Source organism: Opisthocomus hoazin, chromosome 1, assembly GCF_030867145.1.
Source record: "Opisthocomus hoazin isolate bOpiHoa1 chromosome 1, bOpiHoa1.hap1, whole genome shotgun sequence".
NCBI classification, from domain to species: Eukaryota; Metazoa; Chordata; class Aves; order Opisthocomiformes; family Opisthocomidae; genus Opisthocomus; species Opisthocomus hoazin.
In genome coordinates, this window is record NC_134414.1 from 6737301 (window position 1) to 6751466 (window position 14166).

Here is a 14166-nt window from a genome sequence, read left to right on the forward strand (position 1 = left end):
TAAAGGTATGACTTGGATCTATGTATCTGTAAGTCAACGTGGAACCTAAAGTTTTCATTAAAAAACCCTGTGACACAACGCTTTGCGTAAGAACGTAGCTGAGCAGCTGAATCGATTTCAGTGAGACTCCTGAAAGCTAGAGAACTGAAAGAGCACGACAGCATCGCCAGTTCAAAAAGCACGATAATGACAGTGGTTTGAAGAATCTACCAAGTGTGTTGTGTCCACAATGAGACAGTTGGCTTTCTTCTCTTTGCCAAGACGACAGACAAGACGTACTGTGAGTTTACAGAAACACTGAAATATTTCTGTGCCCCAACCAACCAACCATTTCTGTGTGATCTGTGAACTTCCTTAAACTTTTACACCAAGCTGTAATAAGGACTATCATTTCTTCTAGCACTGTAACTCTTCAGCCTTTTCACCTTACAATTTGTTAAAATATACCATTAAGCTGAAAGACTTCAATACTCAACTATTGTATCATGAAATCTTTTATAACCCAAGCTCATTTCTTTTTTTAAAAGATTTTAAACAAAAAAATCCATCTTAGGATAATACAACAGCAAACATGAGGTTCATTCGGTATGAGGATCAGATTGCAAAATAGTTCTTAAACATCTGTTTCAGACACTGAAAGGTGCTATAACATCGATCCTATGCTCTCCTGTGACCGATAAAAGATCGTATTTTATGCAACACTGGTGATTTCAAGAAAGCAAGACAGACTGGAGAAAGCCTGCATCCCATGTAATGTTTGCCAGCAGAATATTTACCAAATAGGTTCAAAAATATTGTTCACTAGTAATGAGTTTCCCACCACAAAGCAGGACAGCAGACACAGCTCCTTCACGTTCCATACTCCGGCGCAGATGGAGGCTGTGTGTAAGCTGAGCTCGCTCATAAAAATAGCCAACAGTTCCATTCCCAAAGCTGCAAACTCACTAGAATTGGCAAGCCGTGGATAATTTTACCAGACCCGCTCTGAGCAGAAGTAGCGATGTTGGGAACGGCCGGTACCTGCTCTGTCACTGTCATTACTGCTGCTGCGACAGCAATAACAAGCAGGAGATTTGAAGGAAACCCAGATTGAGCTCCGCTCTTCCCAGCACCGCATCGCTACACCCCACGTGGTATTACCGCACCCGCTGCAGATCTAAGCCCGCTCAATCGCCTGCTTTAAAAGAGTCTCGCCTTCTGGTGAAATTTGCCTTTTAAGATGCAATTCATCCAAAGTTTTGTTTAATAATGCATACAGATGTTATTAAATTTTGCAAAGTACTCAATGTATATCCTAAAAGGTATAAATGACGCAGACTGTGTTTCATGTCCCTCATTTTCAGGTCTGAAAACTGCAGATAGGAATGTTCCAGATACGAAGGACGCTGTTCATGAATGCAGCAGACCGGTTTGTGTTTAGCCTTCGGTAATGGCAGGGGTGGACACAAAGTTTCACTCAAAGCTGTAATTCAGCTGACCCACTGCACTAGAGCAACTGCATAATCTTGAAAATTTGGCAAAATTTAACAGAATCCAAGGCAACCAGACTGAAAAAGCACCTTAATCTGGACAACCAGTGTGAGAAAGTCAGGACTTAACCGTGGTTACAGCAGGAACACACAGCTGACAGTATTACTAACACACGCAGCTGAACCAGTGCTGAACGCCATTGAACTGCTGGTACAGCAAAGCCAGATTTGCGTTCAGGCACCTGAACCCCAGCTTAACACAAAGTTATTTGCTTATCCTTTCCCATTATTGGACTTCTCCTCCCTTCTTACAAGCTCTCCCAGCACTGCGCCACCAATACTCAGTGGGAAGTTAAAACTGGCCTCCCCAGCTCCCAGTCTCGTCGCTGCTTTCCTCCCCAGTCCCCAGTTATTTTAACGCTTGTGCCGTCACTGCCACCCCTCCCTCCGCACAGCAGCTTGCTGTGAACGCAACCGAACAGCAGTACCTGCGTTCCGCACGCTCCTTCTTTTTCAAGACAACATCCAGATCCTGTAATTGTTCTTCTAATTTCTCACAGAGTAATTTCTAAGGGAACGAAACACAGTATTAGTTTCTTTCATAGCCAACTATTTTCACGTCGAACAAGTGTTCAGACACTTCATTCACTATTCCTATATTTGTCTGGAAGAATTTGCCTCACTACACCGGCGGCTCGTCGTCGACGAACAGGGCTTTACAGCAAAGGCTGTCTCCAAGGATGATCTTTACGCTGTTGCAAATCTGTCGGCTTTCAAAAAATCACCGAACAGCAACAGAGCAAGGAGCTGCTCTAATCGCAAGCTGCGATCCCAAATTGTGCAAGGAAAACATTCTTATGTGTTCAAGATCATCACTACTTAAAAACACTCCTCAGGAGACAACTAAAAATTGACCCCCAACACAGCCGCCTCGTACCACGGCCAGTTTTTTGCAGGGCAGCAGCCCTTTTGGCGAATAATTTTTCTAAGAGCAAGGAAGGGGGTTGGGATGGGGCAGGTTATTCTGAAAATGTGCATAAACAGTTCCCCGTTCATTTAACAAGAATGGCATCACACGCCCTCCGGCTTATCCTCCCAGGCACCATCCCTGCAGATCTTGCTGGTTTAAGACGTACATTAAATGAAACTGGACACATGAACTGATTTTTTGGGGGGCAGAAGCAGCTTGTACCATTGGCCCTGGCTGCCAAGAAGGCCAATGGTCTCCTGGGGTGCATTAAGAAGAGTGTGGCCAGCAGGTCGAGGGAGGTTCTCCTCCCCCTCTCCTCTGCCCTGGTGAGGCCCCATCTGCAGTACTGCGTCCAGTGCTGGGCTCCCCACTTCAAGAAAGATGAGGAGCTACTGGAGAGAGTCCAACGGAGGGCTACGAGGATGCTGAGGGGACTGGAGCATCTCTCCTACGAGGAGAGGCTGAGGGAGCTGGGCTTGTTCAGCCTGGAGAAGAGAAGGCTGAGAGGGGACCTTAGAAATGTTTATAAACATCTCAAGGGTGGGTGTCAGGAGGACGGGGCCAGACTCTTTTCAGTGGTGCCCAGTGACAGGACAAGGGGCAATGGGCACAAACTGAAGCAGAGGAAGTTCCAGCTGAACACGAGGAAGAACTTCTTCACTCTGAGGGTGACAGAGCACTGGAACAGGCTGCCCAGGGAAGTTGTGGATTCTCCTTCTCTGGAGATATTCAAGACCTGCCTGGACAAGGTCCTGTGCAGCCTGCTCTGGGTGACCCTGCTTTGGCAGGGGGGCTGGACTGGGTGATCCCCAGAGGTCCCTTCCAACCCCTGCCTTTCTGGGATTCTGGGATTCTAACCTTCAAAAAAATGTTCACGCTTGTCTGTTACTTGACAAGGACAACGCTGGCTTTCCCAGCAGAATCAAACCATACCGTGAGACTCGTTAGCAACAGCAGCTTTCTCTAACCAGCTTCTGAGCGAACGTCTCTGAGGACAGAACAGCACCTCAGAAACAGCTGCTGGCTTTGGCTACTGATCTATCCCTCGCTGCCTACCGCTTGCCCCTCCGAGATAGCAACATGATGTTTCTTTTGGGAAAAAATGGAGACATTCTATTTTCAATACGATGTTAGTCCTGAGGTAATTTAACTGAAGATGGGAGGAGACCAGTGCAGTTGGAGATCCCCATATACATATCAATCATTCCTCACTAGCAGAAAAAGGAAAGGGAAAGGAAAGCCACCTCACAAAACTGTTTTACTAATGGACAAGAGGGAAGACCAGCATCCCTACAGCCCATCACAGCCTATTTTTTAACAGAAAAACGAAAAAAGAACTTGTGAAGCTCTCAATAAATCCTCATAACTGCAAGGAAAGCTGAAAAGGAGAGCGAAGTCAAGCAGGAACCATACGTGCTGGCAAGGCGGGCAGAACCACTCTCCGTCAGGGATGATCATCAAAGGCGGGCGAAGGCAGGCTGTGTGGTATCCGCTGTCACACGAGTCGCACAACAAAATCTGTGGAAACAAAATGAGTCACAAGTATCTTTTCGCATTCACAACACGTAACAGGCTCCAGAACTATTTCACCAGCCAACACAGAAGCGCTTTATAAATACTCTGGACTATGCCAAACCCCCCAAAATCCTGTATCACTTACCACTAGGTGTTTCAGGGCCAGGGGTGGGTTTTAAGGGGAAGTTTGATGTATCACAGTTTTCTATTTTAACACCAGATTTCCTCTTACTATGTGTTCTCAGGCACTCAGTGCTACTGGACTACGTAGATTGTGCGCCCATGGTGTGGAATCTGGTAATGCTTCCCAGATCCCGGATAAGTGGAAAGTTGCATCTGGACGAGCTGTGGTGTGAATGGTTTTCCCTGGACACTCTTGTCCACGTGAAGGAAACCTCAATCAGGATGATTTCACGTCCCGGATGGTTGAGACAAAGCCTTGTGGGCTCTCGGGGGTACACAGAACTAGGCAACTGTGAGGAGTTCATACTTCGCGGAGCGAAACTTGAGGCATCCCTTTCCCTTCCAGCTGAGGAACAAAGCTGACATAAGCCATACGACTATCCATGCTTCTCTCTAACATTCTAAAGTTTGAAATTTGTTTCCATGCTAGGGTATCTGTCGCACACCTGAGATACGTTGTTTTGTGGATTCGTATCAGGGCTGCACGTTATGACTTCCCAGATAAACAGAGGAATTCACGACGACACCTACTGCCACTGAACCAGGACCATAAGCATTAGACACAGCTAAAGCTCGTTGTGCTCTTTCTGCGCGGGACTTTGCTGTACACAGTTCTCAGGGTGATGTGCAGCCATGTCCAACGAGGATGACCAGTAGCTGTGACCACGTCGCAAGACACTGGAGTGCACACACTGCACTCCTGGGTTTTTCTTTTAACGTTGTCTCCTCTGCATTCACTGAGATAGCAGGCGCAGCCTCAAAACCTCACCCAGATTACCTCTCAATGAGCTAAATTGTGTTATACTGCATAAAAGATGGTATTTTAGAGGTGGTAAACAGAGGAAATCATTTCCTTCCCTCCTGATTAAGGGTAACCTGCTCTACTCATTGGGCCCCTCACTACAAGAAGGACATTGAGGGGCTGGAGCGTGCCCAGAGAAGGGCAACGAGGCTGGTGAGGGGTGATGAGGAGCAACTGAGGGAACTGGAGCTGTTCAGTCTGGAGAAGAGCAGGCTGAGGGGGGACCTTATCGCTCTCTACAGCTCCTTGACAGGAGAGTGTAGTGTGGTGCGTGTTGGTCTCTTCTCCCAGGTAACTAGTGATTGGACAAGAGACAATGGCCTCAAGTTGCACCAGGGGAGGTTTAGATTATATCTTAGGAAAAATTTCTTTAATGAAAGAGTGGTGAGGCACTGGACCAGCCTGCCCAGCGAGGTGGTGGAGTCCCCATCCCTGGAGGTGTTTAAAAAACGTGTAGATGTGGCACTTCGGGATATGGTTTAGTAGGCACAGTGGTGTTGGGTGGACGGTTGGACCCTATGAACTCAGAGGTCTTTTCCAACCTATGATTCTATACTCCTAGACAGACTCAACAGAAAGGCTGACGTTCCTTCAGACACCACCAAAGCGAAACCACCCCACCCAACACCAGCCTTCCCCAGAAGCCTACCAGCTCAGGGTGATTGGGAAGGCCACACTTCTTGCACGGCTCATCGTCATCGGCAGGTGCAGCTTCTTCTTCCTCCTCTTCTTCCTCTTCCTCCTCATCATCGGAGTTTTTTTCACTCTCCGAGTCCTCGCTTTCTTCATTACTTGAGTATTTCCACCTGCCACGTGTTCGCGTACCTGTCCACCGGACTTTGCTTCTCTACGAGACACACCAGGTCAGAGAGAAAACACAAAGGACGCTTACAGAGTTTCTTCCCAGATTTGTTTCTACAGCAAAGTGATTAATTTCGATCAGAACAGCTGCAGTAAATTTACAGCAGAACATTTCAAGGAATAGATTGCCTTCAAATGCAACAGGGTAATAAAGGGAGAAAAATTTATATCTACCTGCAGAAAGAAATTTTCAAATAAGATTTAAAAATAGGAAAACAAATTTGTCACTCAGCTCCTTTTTTCTATTTTGCTTGTAAACACAGTAAATTCCACATTTAAACTTTCTGACTTTTGGCTGATAGCTTTCCTCAATCCAAAGAGAATCCTCTCTTTCTCCCCCTCATACAGTTTACGTCTTTTATTTCGCTTTAGGAAACACGTTGGCACTCTTAACGAGGATATTAACGCAAGTCTTTCTGCTGCTTTCCTCGAAGATGGACTTACTTCTCCGAAATAAAATCACCGCACCTGTTAAGCACACAACTTCTATCTAGGTCATCTTTTGCATTTATACTTTTCCATTATTTTTCTTAAGTGAAAACCGACTCAGTTGATGCTTCTGTTTTGCCAACCAAAGGGGTATCTGCCCCTTTGTATCGTACCTACCTCAGTAAAGCAACCACACGTCTTGCCGTGCATTTACTGGGACTTCCCACCTTTTTATTTCACGCAGCGGCAAATGACATATCTTATTCTCTAGATGTGTGAAGTTTTACCAGTGATTTGTTTAAAATATATTGTGAATGAAAAGCAATTAAGTTTTTTGATTTTCATTAAATCGAAATAAAATTTAGGAACATTATTTTATATTAGTTAAAACTGCTTTCTGCATCTACGATATTTTATATTTAAAGCAACAGAACAAACTTTTCTTCCCATTAACTGACTCGTTTCTTACAGATGTCATTCTCTCAGCTCCTTCTCTCTCCAGATACTGAAAAGGGAAAATAACTTTTCTAGCTTTTTTTAACTTAAAACATTTTTTTCAGTTTTGACTAAACTGCTCATTGACCTGGACAAGCTGAACAAACTAAAATCTGCAAAATATTCTGTTTTTCCTGCTGGACAGACTTGTAGCAAAGCAGTATTTGTCCTACTGGTAAAATTTTGTTACAGGTTCTTAACATTAATTTCCAGCTCTTTACTGGTTTTACTGTTCACCAAACTTCAGTAGCAAATGTACTTTAAATCCACGATAGTATTAGTTTAAGTTTAGGCTTCATCATACGTCATCACCATTTCAAACTTAATTTGTAAAAAAACTTCTTTAAAAGAAAACAAATACAAAAGACCTTATTAAAGATTTGGGTATTTTTCATCTTGGTAAAATGACAAACACTTAATAGTTCCAAACTTCTTCCTCTATCAGATTTATTTCAAAATCTCTCTAGAAAAGTATTTTTAGATCTTTGTACCTTTCAAAACAAAGAGATAAAGTGAAACTCCTCTAGCAACAGTTACTTCAAAATTAAAACTACTTGTAGGACTTACAATCACTAGAATATAAATTTATTTTTTTAATTAAAATTTTAAAATTAATCTTTAAAGGAAATTTTTTTCGTTATGTATATGAAAGACTTCTTCACTCTACACGTTATAGTCAAGTTAGCTGTTCATTTTCTGGAGGTTATTCAACACAGCAGCGTGTGACAGCAAACTTGCTAAGTAAGTGAATGTCTTGGTACAACTCCAAAACATCAGTAAGGAAATGCGTAGCAGTGGAAAAATGAAATGGATTTCAAGTTGATATAAAAAGACTACACTTAAAAATACAGATTTTTTTCTGTTGTTCTTTCTCTTTTGCACTCCATATCCAGAAATAAATGGAAGATAAATTAATGAAAGGTGTTTCTAATTACACAGACTCAGAAGCAAGCTATATGTATGTATGCTTAACTTGGTCTATTTACCTGACATACTTTTAAGATCTATGCTGCATAAACAAAAGTTTATCATGAAAAAAGACACCTCCACCCAAAGTAAAATTAATATCCCATGTACGAGAAAAGCTAAATTGTATCACGAACTCACCGAAACAGTAACTTTAGCTTCACCTAGAAACAGAAGTCATAATATTTTTATTCTTCACCATTTTTTGGTTCCTCTGTGGCTTACGATCATCCTGACCAACCAGACACCACCAAGTATCCACCCAGTAAATCCACAGGAGCTAGAAGTCTCCATTCAGCCACTCCCAGCCAGACTGACTCGGGTCTGATCATCTCATTCCTTAGAAGAATTCCCTCTGGTTGACTTGGTCTACTTAGTTTAGGTTAAATGACAGACTTTATAAACTGGTAAGTCAACACTCTCTTAGGGGCTCTTTTTAGATTTGTCGAGTCCGCTAACTTGGATTGCAAAGCCAGTTCATAGAATCACAGAATTTTGCAAGTTCCTTGCAAAAGCTGACCAAAGGAACAAAATCCTCAATACTCCTACGAAAGCGTACATTCTCCTTATAGATAAGACTGTGGGCATTCTTTATTCTCGGGTAATAAAACTGTTATTACCTTGTTAACCTTAGAATTTGACTCCTTCTCTTGTTTTTTTGCATCTTCTTTTCGTTCCGGTTTTTGTGCTGCTGCGGGTTTCTCCTCTTCCTCTTCAGGTCTTTTTTTGTCAGATTTCTGATCCCGAGTCTCCACAACTTTTGGAGTAGGCTTGGATATTCTTGGAGATCGCCTTAATGTGCGGCCAATGCTGACCTCTTCTGGCGGCGTTTCCGTCTTTCTCTTCCGACTGGAGATCCGGATTGTTAACTTAATTCCTTCTTTTTGTCTTTCAGAAGTTATTTCTTTATTATCTGTTGCACAGCTTTCTTCTTCAGAAACTAGCTTATATTTAAATTTGCTTTTAGGTAGTGGAGATTCCTTTTTACTCTCCGAGGAGTCGTCCAGATTAGAAGCATGGGCATCGTCTAATCTATCTGGCTCCATCTTGGCACCTTCTGGCTCCTCCTCTTGTTTTTCAGGGCTGGATTTTTCTTCTGCTTTGCTCTCATCTGGTAGAGCCATTTTACCGTCAGAGCCCTCCTTTTCCAAAGCATGCTCTTCTAAAGTAACGGGAGAAGTAGACGCAGGGGGCATCTCAGCAGCTTTTGGAGAATCAGATTTCTCCTCAGACTCACCTTTACTCTCCAAAGTCTCTCCATCAGACAGTGCAAGCTTGGGCAGTTCTGCAGGAGCAGAAGGATTTGTGGACTCCTCCAGCTTCTCTAAACATTCTTTGGGTGGTGACAGTCCATCCTTTTTGCTTTTCACGGCTAGTTTCTCCTCAGTTGTTTTGGCACAGTCTTCAGGGTTTGAAGACTCATCCACTACCGTTTCAGTAGTTGTGCTGTCAAGGGACTCTCTTTCCACAGGACTAGATTCCTCCTTTAAAGGCACTTTCTGATAAGGAACCTCAGAGACCGCAGCCCCCATTTCCTTCACCACAGTTACGGCGTTTTTCTCAACCTCGCACACTTTCACAATTTTACTAACAGAATGTAGGGAGTCTGGTACCTTTTCCCCGCTTTTTCCGTTTTTCTCTCTTAACGAGCTGCTGTCTTCCTTGGCGCTAGCAGAGTGTTCTGACTTGTTATTTTGTATGACACTCGGGGTTATTTTTTCACAGCTAACCTCTCCATTTACTAGCACTTTCCCATCAGGACATAAAGCAGTAATTGTAGGGACTCTCTTAAAAGCTTCTTCTTCCGATTTCCCTTCTTCCTTCAAGACATCCTTTGTCGGAGTAACGCATTTACACAGGGGCCCCTTTATCGGGCTGTCGTAGTCATCTGTCAGCTTGATCTCGCGCTTTTTAAGCGGTATTTTTGCCTGCTGGTCATTTTTCAGTTTCTCACTTTCTTCCACAGATTTCTCTACAATTTCTTGAGGAGTTTTGACATTAACACAGAATTCTAACCTCTCCGGCTCATGAACTGCTATTTTGTCCGTACAACTTTTTACTTCTTTTAAGTCTTTTGGTTCTATTTTGTTTTCCTTCACCTCTACTTTAACAGGCTTGACATTTTCTTTGAAGGAGTCACTTTCTTCTTTGACAGTTTGCCTTTCTTCATTGTATTCAGAAGGTTTCTCTAATTTCACTATTACTGGCAATTTTATAATTTCTTTTTCTTCCACTTTCTCCATTTTCAGCGTATTTTCATCTTCTTTGACCACAGGAAGAGGAAGGCTTTCCAATTCCATTGGCTGTTCCTCCACCTCCTCTTTTTCTTCTTTGATTTTTAATTGATTTTCTGTTGACAGAGAAAAACAACTATGAAACAACCAGGGGACCCACAGGATTACAAACAGCATCCTACCTGAAAAACCCCAAAACCCAAAGTGCCCTGCAAACGAATCTTCTCTCGTGGAATTATTAGGAGCCTGGCTTGTCTAACACTGTCATTAAATGAGCGGGCTGCCAATTATTAGCTACAGAATCACGGTTCAGATTAACTGTATACCAAGCTAAACCTAAATTTCAGAAGCTAGTAGCAGAATTCTAGATTTATCCTTCATTACACAGACAGCTCAGCCCTTCTTCAACAGCACCACAATACTTTCAGAGGACCCCTAAATCCTACTCAGAGCGCGCCCGAAGCATCAACGTGAAGTCTCGCTCGAGTTTCTGAATTATTTCACAAACCAGAATACACTGTAAGAGTTCACAGTCTTCAAGTGAAATTCCGCAGAGAAATCAGTGCCCTGTTTGTACTCGTTTTTATTTCAAGAAATACTTAACTATTATCTTTCAACCATTCAGAGAAGAGAGAAGACATTGAACGTTACAGCTGATGGCAAAATTCATGTAGATCCTCTGGGCAACGACTGCACCTCCTATGTACTACCAAAATGCAAACAACAGACAATAGTCTACGTTCACTTCACCTACAGTTTCTAAAATAAGCACAGTGAGTAGCAGGTCAGCCCGGACAAACCTGCAGAGCTTAACGTACAGTTCCAGCAATCAGAAGAAACCACACATCTGCTTTGTTACCATGTACTTCAGCCTCCTATTTATCATTAATTCTACGTTCACTTTACCTACAATTTTTAAAACAAGCACAGTGAGTAGCAGGTCAGCCCCGAAAAACCTGCAGAGCTTAACATACAGTTCCAGCATTCAGAAGAAACCACACATTTGCTTTGTTACCAGTACTTCAGCCTATTATCATTAGCGCAGCCTCTTAACACCTCGGGGTCTTTTTTATTTTACCATACTTTTTGAGTTAGCTAGCAAGAGAATTAATCAGAAAAAAGCAAATATAATAGCACTAGGTATACCATAACAGCATCTTCTACCACCTGGAAGATGTTACTGCAAGTGTGCCGTAACTCCAAACAAAAGGATGGTTTCTTTCTTCTACCTCATCCCACTCCCTCCACGCTAGCATAATTCTTTTCCAAGGTGAGAGCTTCCCAAAGTGGTTACAAATATACAGGGGAAAATACGAGACAGCTAACTTGGTTATGTTAAAGAAAATACGCATTTTAGAAACTAAGAGAGCGGTGAGGAAGAATCCACAGATTGCGTAATATTTTCAAATACAAGGCGTGTACCCAAGTAAGTCTCAGCAGTGAGACGCGTCTCTCAGGCACCAGACGCACCAACCTGTGGAAGGCTCAAGGCTGGTTTTTTCCCCTTCACAGGAGCAGCCCCCACTCCGAGCCCTTGTCAGGTAAAAGCTGCCTCTTGAAAGCCATTCCTCTGTACAGTGCAAATGAGGGTTTTTTCTGTGTCCATTTTCTTCCACTCTCCCTTCACTTTGTTCTGTCTAAACGTTGTCTGACCGGTTCTTCCCGTCACCTACTGCGTTCTCCCAAACTTCCAACGTCGAGGATCACCAGAATCCTCAAAATTCTCTCTACCCGTTGTACAGTTCAACTCCCTAAACTGCTCTTAAAGCATTTCACCTCTACAAAATGACTCAGTCGATGCACAAGCTGTCCTGATACTACTGGAGTCAATCCATCAGGCTAGTAAAAAACACGTAAGCGTTGGTTTGGTTTACCTTCTTTTTGTATGAACTAATTTACAGCTGGTTGGGCTGTGGCCAAAGCAAACAGGACCCAGGTCTTCCGATATGTTTTTACTGCACCTCAGCAGGGCTCTGAGTGCAGTCCATGGACTAACAGGAAGAAACGCTACAGCTTCTCAGCGGAAAGGCTCGAAGCAGTGCTCTGCCAATACACCAACTGCACGTGTCACTAATTTCATTATTCACTACATACATGGAGCGGGTGCCTTGGGGTGACCATGCATCGATCCACAGCCCAACCCAAGCACCGACCCAGGGGTGCGCGCTGTGGGATGTGGGGACTGAGCTACAGCGGGGACGTTCACTGAAAGGTTTTCAAGCGGCTCCTCCCGAATTCAATGTGAAGTAAAATCCTGTCTGAAGCAGAGGTCTCGATTAGATGATTTCAGCTGGCTTGACCATTTTTTACTGAACAGGCAAGATCAGTACTCGGAATTCATTCTGCAGGTTATGTTCTCACTTACAGGCACAGCTGGATACTGGAAATGCCTTCGACTGAATTCTGCTGGTGGTCATCACAAATTACTGCAATTTCTACAGCAGTCTTTTAATGCTTCCACGACAACTCAAATTGTATCTAAAAGTTTTATTTATTTCTTCTGTTCTACACTGCTTGTTGCAAAGAATAAAATAGCAAGTTTTTCTCTTTGATACTCGGAACCAGGACAGGCCTTGGTCAATTCCATACATCAAATGAACGGAAACAGACTTGAAGAAACACATACTAACACAGTGGAACCCTTCGGTCTTGCTTCTGATATTGAAAATCTTTTCCTGTATCTTAACAAAATGATAATACCAGGTAGTAACTGGGGTAAAATTACTTGGGAGAACAAGCTTTTAGCTTTTCTTAACCTTTTAAAAAAGATCAGATTCTTCTAACGCGCAATCCTTCAGGCTACCTGATACTGACACTTAGTAAAACCAATGCACAAGCCAACAAGTCAGGTAAGCTGTTAAAGGCGTGCAATGACATGATAACAAGGAAGGAAAAAAGGTTCTTTGCTAATAAACACAGTGGAGGCAGCTATGGACCACTTCACTTCTGAAATATTTCAGTATTTTAAATTGTTTTAACTTCAGCTCACGTCTTCTTGAAAAATCACACAGATTTATGACACATTTCAGGAAGCAACCTACGTTTTTTGACTCAAACTCAAAAGCAAAAATAAGCACACACCCAATGCTGGATCAATTTCAATCATGGCATTGCACAAACAGATTTTTTTTCTTTTTAAAATTTTAATGTTGCTAGAACAGGAAAAGTTTGGCAACAGTTCAATGCTCCACAAAAACATACAATGACGAGTATTTACAACATTATACAAAATGTACAGCAAAAATAAAATTACTTAGAAAACAATTTATACACAGCTCTTCTTAGAAATAAACTCTTGAGCCTAAATATGCACTAAAAAACCTCCAGTAATACCTATAATTTCAAAGTATTCAATATTTACTTGATTTACTTTGAACAAAAACATTTTCTTTGAAAAAAAAACGAAAACACAAAAAAAGTCCTAATCTAACACAGTAACCTTTCAGGAAGTCGAAAATCCTAACATTGCCACAGCACAACATTTAAAATTTGAGAAAAGAAGGCAGAAAACCTTGTGCAGACGCATCTTCACCCTTTTTGGTGTCTTCATCTTCTATGCTTGGGCTTTCACGTGATGAGTTCTCCTGCTGAGAATTGCTGGGTTTCAGCAGGGCGGGATCAATTTGCGCTTTCAAGAGCTCAAGGGTCTCGGCAAGCTCATTGCGGTTCCTAGAAGATGGAAGAAAAAACATGTTGTTTGACAAGCCACTCACCCCAAAGGGATTCATAAAAAATAACCAACCACCATCTGCTTAAATGAACGCTGCCCCGAAAACCTTGTACACGAGCAGAGTGCAACGCCTGTCCCGCCAGAGCGGCTGCAACCTCGCGGTCAGAAACCCTCCGGTTTATCCACACTGAAATAAAATCACTTTTTTGGCAGGACCTTACCCATCTCAACTCAAGTCCTGTTGGGTCTGGATCCAAGCTGCTACTATTGTTCTTGTATTTATTGCCCTCTTACCAATCCTCATCGGTTTTTCTTTGCAATTTCTTTGTTTCTCTCAGCAGAGAGGAAGTTGTCGTTTTGTGCTCGTGCACCAAAGGAGCAACCACATCATTCAAGTGAAATTTTCCAAAAGCAATTAAGTAATTGAGATACTCTTTGCAAGCACCTCAGCGCATGCAGCAAAGAACACAAAGCTGTCTAGAAAACTCTGGCTACTCGAGTTTCGATAATGAGAAAATGTTCGCGCACCGCTATGCGTGCGAATCGCAGCGCACTGTAACTCCTGATCTCAG

The 14166-nt window shown here is 42.8% G+C and overlaps 1 protein-coding gene across 1 annotated transcript in view; it reads right to left on the reverse strand.

The window, feature by feature from the left end:
* RSF1 (remodeling and spacing factor 1) overlaps positions 1 to 14166 on the reverse strand; it is a 71644-nt gene that overhangs the window by 22896 nt on the left and 34582 nt on the right. The window contains exons 6-10 of the mRNA XM_075416024.1: positions 13436 to 13593; positions 8311 to 10040; positions 5589 to 5786; positions 3853 to 3957; positions 1958 to 2037 (exon numbers count right to left, since the gene is read on the reverse strand). Of these exons, the coding sequence (XP_075272139.1) occupies positions 1958 to 2037; positions 3853 to 3957; positions 5589 to 5786; positions 8311 to 10040; positions 13436 to 13593 (2271 nt within the window). The remainder of the gene's footprint in view (positions 1 to 1957; positions 2038 to 3852; positions 3958 to 5588; positions 5787 to 8310; positions 10041 to 13435; positions 13594 to 14166) is intronic.